The following is a 10962-nucleotide window of genomic DNA, read 5'->3' on the forward strand; positions in this document are numbered from 1 at the left end:
CATCAGTCGAACTGACATATAAAAACTTTTGGTATCACTGCCTAGGTACATGTAGGCAGTGATACCAACAAGACACCTTGAGTTATTTCCCCTTGTGTCAGCCTCTGCGTGGTCTTTATAGGCATACAGTTTTAACAATTTGTAACATAACTGCATTTTAGAGAACTCATTAGATGGCTATTCCAGTGTAGTGCTTAGTCATATAAAGCTTAAACTGTGACCAGATTTGGCTCAGCAATGTGGATTGCAATCTTTGCACGGTGCTGTATTACAAACTTGGTCAAATGGAGATAGTATACATGTATGTACTTTTCAAAACAAATTTAGATATATGTACATGAGTCGTTTTAGCACATGTATGCTGTTGTATTCCCCTTCAATTATAATCTTCTGGTTATTTTTCTGTTGCAGGTATATCCCTGGTGTACTGGAGCACACTTCAGAGTGCAGATCGAGAAATCATACGCATGATTCTTCTAGTCAGTATGGTATACTTCGGCCTCCAAACCTTCAGTGAGTACCTGTCATTTTCTTGGCATACTTGATGACACACACCAGCTTTACATTAGAATGATTTGGGAAGCTGTTTCAGTGCTTTCCGATAACATTTGGTAACAGGGATGCCCGCAGAGTTATAGACATATCCCAACGTGGTGCTGTCATTTGGTGTGCCTTTTGCCAAGCTTTCTTCACAAAGCTGTTCCAAATTTTTGTTCCATATTAGATAACTTGAGTTGTCTTCGTTTTTGTCACTTCTTGTCCAGTTTGGCACACAGTTCAGTTTTTCTTTGAGCAGATTTTTCCTTTGTACTTACTTTCCTGAGTAAAATATGACCATTAAAGGTTAAGACAACCATTTCATATTTGGTTCTATATCTATATGCAGCCTGTTATAGTGAAAGAGTTATCTCCCCTTTTAACCTGCTGTATATCATTTTTACTGCAGTCCTGAAAACCAGAAATTTTAGTGTCAACAAAAAAACTTCAATGTATTATGTATTATGAGGAAGTCTTTTAATGATTCTTGCTGTAAAACCATATCATCAATCATCTTTTTGGATAAAATAAATTAAGAATACAGATCCATCCTGTTTTTTTCTGGAAATAAATACATTGTTTATTTATACCATATGTATACGTACAAGCCTAGAGTAGGGTATAAATAGATTTATACAATGATTTAGATTTACTTCTGGCTTCTTGAAATAACACTTAACACTCCTGGGCTGCTATAAATTAACAAATGAATTAATAACTAACCTACATAAATTAGCTGTTTTTTTCAAAGAAGGATTTTCGCCCATTTAGATTTTAACAAAGGCATATCCTGAACAAGGTTTTGAAGTACTTTCAGCATACTTTCATATTATTTTATGTTTCTTTATTAAACATTGTCAGTCTGGTGCCGTTGATGTAAAGCTAAATTCACCCTGTCCGTAAGTGTCAAAATTGCTAACAAATGCAATTTTTCATGTAGAAATGTCCTTAACTATCAAAATTTATCAGGCATACAAAAAGCTTATACAAATGTATAACCATGCTACAATGCAAATTATATTACAAAGACATGCACAATGAGGATGGAGGAAGGGGTTGTGTTTGGGAAGGGAGGTGGGGGGAGGGTGGTGGAAGAAGGGGGAAGAGGACCAGCTGTGTAGATGTTGGTGGTTGTGTGTGGGTATATAGTGACTGTCCCCCAGTGTTGGAGGCTGGTGTCCAAGCGAGTCTAAAGTGTAGATGTGTATACTGTCGTTCCAGTGTCTGCTATGTCCACCCCCCTGCACGTCAGTCTGTCTGCCCGTCCGCTCATCTTCCTGTGCTGTCGTCTTACCATCGTCTCACTGAGTACCTTCTTCTATTGGACAATGAAAGAATGGCGTACAAAGGAGTATGGAAGAGGTCGTAACCAGGTAGATTTTCAACCGTCTTTTGGCTCACACTATTGCACTGTATGCAGAACTCTTGTTTGACATGCTTTCTGATGGTGTGTCTCACTTTACGCATCATGGGATGTGCAGTACCTTCTCCACTGTACCTTTGTAGTGCCATTTTATATACCACACACTTGACTCTGCATGTGGTTAGCACTTGACAAGCTGCATGCCTCCTGTCCTCATGGGAAGTCAGATGAGCTAGAGACGAAAGTGTCGTGGCCACCACGTGGTTTCTATTTGTCTGTGGTTATGAATTATCCCTCTCGGTGGGTGTGGCTTGTGCCTTTCAGTGATTTAGAATAGGACCCATCAGTTGTACCGTCTTTAATTGACCGAAAATTTCGAATCAAAATCGAAGGTACTCATTTTACCAGATTCCAGGAGTTACATTCATAGTAAAAAATGTTTAAAAGTTTTGATGATATCTTACTGGGAAAATTTGAATTATTACAAAAGTAATATTTTTTGCCCTTATTTGTCTCTAAGAATGCATTTCAGTCTTGGTGAATTTTTAGGGAAAAAACAGAATCATTAGTTCAGAATGGAACCTTCCACTGGCTGAGAATTGTATCTATCAGTAGTACAGAAAAGTACATATCAGTGGGTAAAACTTGTTACTACAGTGTATGTGGCACAGAACAGATATAAGTGGCTAAGAAATGTGCTTATCAGTAACACAGTCAAGATAGAAGTGGCTAAGGTGTGTGCCTATCAGTGACACAGAACAGACGTTAGTGGCTAAGAAGTGTGCCAATCAAACAGGTAAATCATAAGTGGCTGAGAAGTATGTCTGTCAGTGACACATAGGATACAGATCCATTAAGTGGCTGAAAAGGTACCTGTTAGTGCTTACCATTGGCTGAGAAAGGTAACTCTCATGGCTTACCATTGGCTGAGAAAGGTAACTGTCATTGCTTACCATTGGCTGAGAAAGCTAACTGTCATTGCCTTTCGTTTGGGGAGAAAGGTACCTGTCATTGCTTATTGTTGGGGGAGAAAGGTACCTGTCATTGCTTATCGTTGGGGGAGAAAGGTACCTGTCATTGCTTACCATTGCCTGAAAAAGGTGCCTGTCAGTGCCTATCATTGGCTGGAAAAGGTGCCTGTCAGTGTTTTTTCACTAGCTGGAAAAAGGCACCAGTCAGTGCTCATCATTGGCAGGGAAAGGCACCTGTCAGTGCCTGTCACTGGTTGAAAAAGTTACCTGAGAGGTTAAAAGTAGTTAATTAATTAATGATAATGAATAGCCGTCTTGCTATAATCGTAGTGGTGCTTGTCAGTGGCAAAATGTGGTACAGGTGAGCTAGTGGCTGTATCTTTACTCTGCATAGGGCACATTATCCTCACATGAGAGAATATAAGTGTTATATTATTTAAAAATGGTTGATCTCATGTAATCTCCATGTATAATACATGCATATCTGGCTACATATGTACCACAAAATAAAAAATCCTTTTTTTTAAGCGTAAACATTCCGTTTTACTGAGTCACACCTTAAAGTTGGAAGGAATCAACCTGATATGAGTCTAGAGCAAACCAATTGTATTATTAAAACAGTCCTGCAAGAAAGTTTCTCAGGGGAGAAAACTAAATTAGTCTGTGGCAATTATCTCCCTTTATTTCACTATGACCGTATCCCAGTATACAGTTCAATAGAGTTGGTGAACACAATAATAGCATGTAGTTGTGCAATGTTTAATTTTATTCGGTTGCATTTATTAAGCATTTTTTCAAGCACTGAGCCACACCATGGTAATCAATTTTTGAAATTTGCACCAGATCCTTTTGTTTATTGCTTCTTGGCTCTTGCAGTGATTGGCTGTCACCAGCTGATAGGTTTTGTTATTCTTCCATTATCGGTACTTTGAGTTCTGCACCAGTAAGAATATCACAGCATGATGTACAGTATGGTGTGATATGTTTTATCGACTCATCGAATTTGACCAGTTCAGTGAAAAAGAGTCCAGTTTTATATTAAGCCAATATTCACACATAGTGCAAGTTGTCACAATGTCAACCGGAACTTCATAGCTGAAATAGTCCTTTGATGAGTTGATATACAATAAATCTCACTGTTCGAGTGTAGTTTTAGTTGTGAAGCTGCTCTCATGTTACAAATGATGTGCAAACTATGCCAACAAAGCGGCTTGCTTCATGGAGCCAGTCAAAATAATGTTAGAATGCATCTAGGAAGAACATGGTAAATAATGTGTACAAATTTTTAATACTGCTACATGTGTATTGAATTGTAGGATTTCAGTGATGGAAATGTGTCATTTGTACATTTATCCAATAAAACTAAAAACAAAAATAATTGAGATTATCTTTGAGCAGATTGCCTTATAATAAGACAGGTTGATATGTTTAACACCAGTCTGCCCTCTGTGTTTCAGTGATCCTGGTGGTAAGCTTCGCGGTGGGTTCCTCAGAGAATTTCTTCTTACTGTGTTTTGGCTGTGTGTCGATTGTGCTGATCAGTACGGCCTACCACTGGGCAATTGGGGGCAAGCTGGTGTCCATTCGGCGCTCCACTTCTAATAAGGACTTGTCCACTTCCCCTCAATCCATTAGTCCAAGCAAAGACCCGAACCAGAAAGAGCACATCAACTGAACGCCTGCAGTCCCTCACCTTACATGTTCACCCCATACCTCCCCCTGCCCAGTCATCTTTACCCGGTTGCAGCAGTGTGTTATGATAATCACAAGACTGTACTCAACATAGTCTGAAGCAGTCTACTCCAGGAACATTGTAAAATTGAAAAAAAGTATTGCCATGGATACAACATAAAGAGATACATTTTCAGTGTTTTCTTGTAAACTGATCAAGAGAAGAGCTTTTTTTTTTAAGTAGCTGTGAGGAAAATGGAAACAGCACTGCCATGCCCTTGTAAATGCAAGTGATGACGATGATGATGATGATGATGACGACGACGACGATGATGAAGAAGAACCACCATGGAGTTTGGATTTTTCTTTGTCATTGAAAATGTGAGAGCAGGTTTTGAAGTTTTGGACGGAAAGACTGAACAGTATGAGGACAATTTTCTGATAGGATCAAAGGATAGCATCACAATAATTTCTCCAGAACCATGCTGTGACTCCTTACCCAACCACCCTGCCCTGCAAATCCTTGATAGCCAGACTAACTATGGACCTTATACAGCGGCATCACTCTTCAACTGAACCCTTGTACCCCTCCACTTTGTACTCATGAAAAAGCAGGAGGTGGAAAGAAGCTATTGTGTTTCCATTATAGAGCTATTTTGTAATGATCATATGACTACTGGATGATGGCCGAGTCTCATGAGACTACTGGACGATGGTAGAGTCTCATGTGACTAGTGGACGATGGTAGAGTCTCATGTGACTACTGGACGATGGTCAAGTCTCATGAGACTACTGGACGATGGTAGAGTCTCATGTGACTACTGGATGATGGTAGAGTCTCATGTGACTACTGGAGGATGGTCGAGTCTCATGTGACTACTGGAGGATGGTCGAGTCTCATGTGACTACTGGATGATGGTAGAGTCTCATGTGACTTGTCCCATGAGCCATGACTCACTGAACCCTGGCCTCCCACTCCTAGCATTGTGCTTAACGCTCTATCACTATAGGCACCTACACCTACCACTTGTCCTATTTGATTGTACTGTGTTGTATTCATATATATATATATATATATATATATATATACATATATATATTATATATTTGTGGTTTCATTGACCATCTTTTCTATTGACGGAGCTGTTTTTGCTCTCAGTTTTAATGAAGTAAATGTTTATGTGTTACATTCCTTGGAGTTTATCAGAATCACTCTCATAATTCTGCTCTCATTGGTACTGGGGAATGGGATGGGGCTGTCATTAAAAATGTGTTCGCTGGGCGGAACCCAACCTACCTTCCTAACAAGGGCCCCAATAAATAAATTTCTACTGAAATTTTGATTGAAGTTTTTTTTTTTTATCACATTGTTAATTTGTTGTGAACCTCTGTCTTTTTCATTAGCAAGAAAAAATTTGACGAAACCTACCCTTTTTTTCTGATATGATCGGGTTACGTCCAACAAAGACATAACGTTTCTAAAATGGCCCGGGGAGGATGGTCATTTTTTTCGTAGCTTACTTTGTATCTGGAATTATAGCCTATGAACAAACTACCTTTTCAGCACCAAGTTGCCATTGTCTTCTTAAAAGACATTATTATATGTTTATACCATTCTTGTACACACAATGTGACAGTTGCAAAACATGGGTTTATGGCAATAGGGGAGTTTGAACTCTTTTATCCTTGAAGGCAGAAAAATTCCAACTGTATCATGTGACCTATCAAAAATGTTAGGCAACTATTTTTGATCCTATTTACTATAACAGTGGCGCCTGTAAAAAGTGTCATAAAAAGTAATTTAGAGCAGACACATGAAAGAGAACATGAATTGAGAATCTGAAAGTTTTGTGAACTGGAGAAGAAAGAGGTGTCACTTGTGCCTGTGGAAAAAGATGAGCCAGGTGATCAGTAAATCAATTTCAACAAAGTTACCTAACATTTTTCACCATTTTCGTTCCAACTCGAAACTCCCCTATTCCTTGCCAGTACAACAGCTGACTTCACTGAGAAAAGCAGCTATATATATATGCTGATAAACTGTATTGGTTTATATACATCAGGCCCAGGGATCACAAAGCAATCTTACACTCAGTCAAAATTTTAAATCGCTTTAAAATTGTTATTTGTTTCATAACAAGGTCAGAATGTTGATTGGTAGCTTAAATTCTGGGTAAGTTATTGTAAAACAAATTTCAGCTGAAATAACAGAAAGGAACGTACGACGTTTTAATAATTGCAATTTTCACTTAGCCCTAAGATCGTTTCGTGATCCCGGGGCCTGAGCTAAAGTGATAGTAAGTGAGAAGCATCACTCAAGCAAAGATGGTTTCATGATCCTGGGGACTGAGTGAGTGAGAAGCATCACTCAAGCAAAGATGGTTTCATGATCCTGGGTACTGAGTGAGTGAGAAGCATCACTCAAGTAAAGATGGTTTCATGATCCCGAGGCCTGAGCTAAAAGGATAGTAAGTGAGAAGCATCACTCAAGCAAAGATGGTTTCATGATCCTGGGGACTGAGTGAGTGAGAAGCATCACTCAAGCAAAGATGGTTTCATGAACCTGGGGACTGAGTGAGTGAGAAGCATCACTCAAGTAAAGATGGTTTCATGATCCCGGGGCCTGAGCTAAAGGGGTATTAAGTGAGAAGCATCACTCAAGCAAAGATGGTTTCATGATCCTGGGGACTGAGTGAGTGAGAAGCATCACTCAAGCAAAGATGGTTTCATGATCCTGGGTACTGAGTGAGTGAGAAGCATCACTCAAGTAAAGATGGTTTCATGATCCCGGGGCCTGAGCTAAAGGGATATTAAGTGAGAAGCATCACTCAAGCAAAGATGGTTTCATGATCCTGGGGACTGAGTGAGTGAGAAGCATCACTCAAGTAAAGATGGTTTCATGATCCCGGGGCCTGAGCTAAAGGGATAGTAAGTGAGAAGCATCACTCAAGCAAAGATGGTTTCATGATCCTGGGGACTGAGTGAGTGAGAAGCATCACTCAAGTAAAGATGGTTTCATGATCCCGAGGCCTGAGCTAAAGGGATAGTAAGTGAGAAGCATCACTCAAGCAAAGATGGTTTCATGATCCTGGGGACTGAGTGAGTGAGAAGCATCACTCAAGTAAAGATGGTTTCATGATCCCGGGGCCTGAGCTAAAGGGATAGTGAGTGAGAAGCATCACTCAAGCAAAGATGGTTTCATGATCCTGGGGACTGAGTGAGTGAGAAGCATCACTCAAGTAAAGATGGTTTCATGATCCCGAGGCCTGAGCTAAAGGGATAGTAAGTGAGAAGCATCACTCAAGCAAAGATGGTTTCATGATCCTGGGGACTGAGTGAGTGAGAAGCATCACTCAAGCAAAGATGGTTTCATGATCCTGGGTACTGAGTGAGTGAGAAGCATCACTCAAGTAAAGATGGTTTCATGATCCTGGGGACTGAGTGAGTGAGAAGCATCATTCAAGCAAAGATGGTTTCATGATCCTGGGGACTGAGTGAGTGAGAAGCATCACTCAAGTAAAGATGGTTTCATGATCCTGGGGTCTGAGCTAAAGGGATAGTAAGTGAGAAGCATCACTCAAAGAAAGATCATTTCAAAAAACAAATCACCTTTCCGACTGTGTTCTTTATGGAAAGTAGCGTGACTTTTCGACAAAACTGATTTTCTGATGTTGAAATCGATCAGCACACTGTATGTTTTACACTCAGTATATATTTTTAAGAGCCATTTATTGTGAACAGATGTGTAGTAAGAGCTAGCTCCCTATGCACCTCAGAATTTAAAGTTGCTCGCTGTAAAAAAAGCAAGTATGTCTCCGAAGCAAATGAAATCGAAGTATGGTAGATGTATGTATTTGTGTGATATTGTTAACCTTTAGCAGTACGGTGAGATGTGTAGTGAAGGTGTTTTTATTTTAGTATCCTTGATATGTATTGGATCTTTGTAATAAATCAGCACAAAGCAGCCATCACTTTTGAGATTGGAGAGCTATATGCTCGATAAGTATAAAGGCAGATGGCTTCTCTGCCCTTTAGCCTCAGCTGTGTACAACCCGCAAAGTGATCGAAAAAGAAACAGTTATGTGCTGTGTACTACACCTTTTACACGTATCAGGCAACTGCTTGTCCCAGTGTGACCACTTGGAAATGAGCAATAGATCGTCAGTAAAAGCTTATGAAATAGCGAAATCACACCAAGTTGACCTTCTCTGTGTTTGTATGATATGAACCACCTGTTAATTACAAAAGACAGCTGGATTTGTGACATTGTATTTGTGCATCCCATGTTTATATTTATTATGTATTCGTTGATGGTGAAATGTATTGGATTGCAAGACGTAAATGTTGTAAGACAAAAGGCAATATCTCTTCATTACAGTCATTGTTTATCTGTCTGTTATGTTTTCTGTATGTGTTGACAAAATAAAAGTCTAGTTTTCATGAAATTAATTGTGTATGGTGATTAGATTGAGGCATCCGTCCTTGGGTAGGTATATACTCCTGCCAACCTCACCACCATCATATAAGTAAATAAAATTCTCGAACATTATGCACGAAATACCAAACTGATAAATAAATAAATAAATCTTTCCAGATCAAGTAGGAACAGACTTGAACTGTTTTGGGACCAATCTTGATAATATCTCTTTTGTTTAACAAGCTACTTTTTGACTCTAGGCATCAAAAGAGACGTGCCTATAACGTCTGCCAACCAAAACAGATCTTCCAGGTCAATAATCGGAAGGCTCCCAAAACAATGTTCAATACAAAACAGGAAAGGACTAAGAAAGTACTAACACAGAGAAAGAGTCAACAGTTTTCAGTGATGTTGGAAAGACACAAGGAACATTCTGACCAGCCAAAAAGTTTCTAAGGATTGTGCCAGTCTTACACACAGTGAGTGAATGAATGAATGCTTGAGGTTTAACGTTGTACTTAACAATTTTTCGGTCAAGTAACAATGAGTGGCACTAGGTATGTGTACATATACAGTGTCTTGTGTAAAAAGGGATGCTGCCACTGAAGTATCATGTCAAAGACACCCGACGTTCCTTGCCCTAACCTCTCAATGCTGAGCACCAAGTGAGGCAACAACAAATACTACCTTTATAAAATAATAAAAACATTGTATTTTACATAAGTGTTTTGTATGACCCAACCCAGGTTTGATCCATGGTCTCCCGATTTTGAGGCGGATGCTCTAACCATCAGGCCATCAAAGCGGTCATATTTGCAACAGAAATTTATTTTACTGTTCACTAGGTATGGCCAGGAGAGGGTACCAAGGCAGCTATAAATGCCTATTGCATAAAAACTGTCCCATAAATAGACCCAAGCTCAGCTGATTCGGAAAGAAGAGATTCTTAGCTATTGATAATGTACGCCATTAATCGTTGAGTTTAGTACATTTATCTTGACCGGACGGGAGTTGATCGAAGGCAATTCAAAGCAAAGACTGCTGGAGTGCGTGATCAGGGGAGGTAATTGAGTCTGAGTCTACCCCAGTTAAACTTTAAGTGCGGCTTATTGGATCAGTTTTCTCTGAATTCTCTATGAACAGCCATTAACATCACAGTCCTGAGTTTACAGCACACAACCTGCGTGTCTACTGTCTCATGAGATGGATGATCAGGGTATCACAGCTTTAGTCTTGTGTCATGTGGTTTACAAGACATGAGGAATTTTCCAACAAATCAGGTTGTTTTCAAACCAAGTACGTTTGCTGACAACTGTGCCAGTGTAAAATGTAAGGGAATGTGTACATTAGGATCTGTACAGCTGGGTGTAGGGGGTTCGCATACATCAGTGGATGTGGGATTAATCCGTAAGAGTTCATTGATTCCTCAGATAATCCATTCCCATAGCAGATTAAGATTAAAGCCCAAGAACCCATTATCTCTTCATTTATAGTTCAGTGCATCAGATTTGCGAAGTGGACAAACTTAGCAGCACAAATTTGGGATAGCCATGACATATTGTAAATTAAAGGTCTTGCTGTTAGACCCCTCATTAAGTGAATGGTCTGTGTTAAAACATAAGATAAATTATATTGCGTTGAACAGAATTAATTTCAAATCAATGTATGTATCATAGACCAACTTGTCTGTCAGTTTACGAATGCCTTATCAAAGCAAATCCTGTTTATAGACCATTGCCTTCATTGTGATCCTTGGTATAAAATAATCCATGTGTAGACATAAAGAAGTGTAAGAACACTGGATTAGGTGTAAGTGACATTTTACGGAAATCTGAAAGTTTCAACTCACCATTATATCAGTCGCTATTGTATTTATGAAATATTCTTTGAGTACAGCATAAAACACCAATCAGATAAATAAATAAGTTGAATAAATGAGGATAAACGTTGGGGATTAGCAACTTATATCCACCAGTGCCCTATGCGTATAGACAGAGCTAAGG

General features: G+C 39.3%; 1 protein-coding gene across 7 annotated transcripts in view; it reads left to right on the forward strand.

Moving 5' to 3' along the window:
* LOC135467736 (tumor protein p53-inducible protein 11-like) overlaps window positions 1–5570 on the forward strand; it is a 172630-nt gene extending 167060 nt beyond the window's left edge. For 6 of the 7 annotated variants that reach the window (XM_064745565.1, XM_064745566.1, XM_064745562.1 and 3 more), the window contains 2 exons: window positions 412–513; window positions 4329–5570. In XM_064745565.1, the coding sequence (XP_064601635.1) occupies window positions 412–513; window positions 4329–4546 (320 nt within the window). In that variant the 3' untranslated portion in view covers window positions 4547–5570. Of the gene's footprint in view, window positions 1–411; window positions 514–1758; window positions 1911–4328 lie in introns of all 7 variants that reach the window. The other variant, XM_064745564.1, reaches the window with a different exon arrangement.
* Window positions 5571–10962: the final 5392 nt, after the last annotated feature.

Source organism: Liolophura sinensis, chromosome 6, assembly GCF_032854445.1.
Source record: "Liolophura sinensis isolate JHLJ2023 chromosome 6, CUHK_Ljap_v2, whole genome shotgun sequence".
Classification (NCBI taxonomy): Eukaryota; Metazoa; Mollusca; class Polyplacophora; order Chitonida; family Chitonidae; genus Liolophura; species Liolophura sinensis.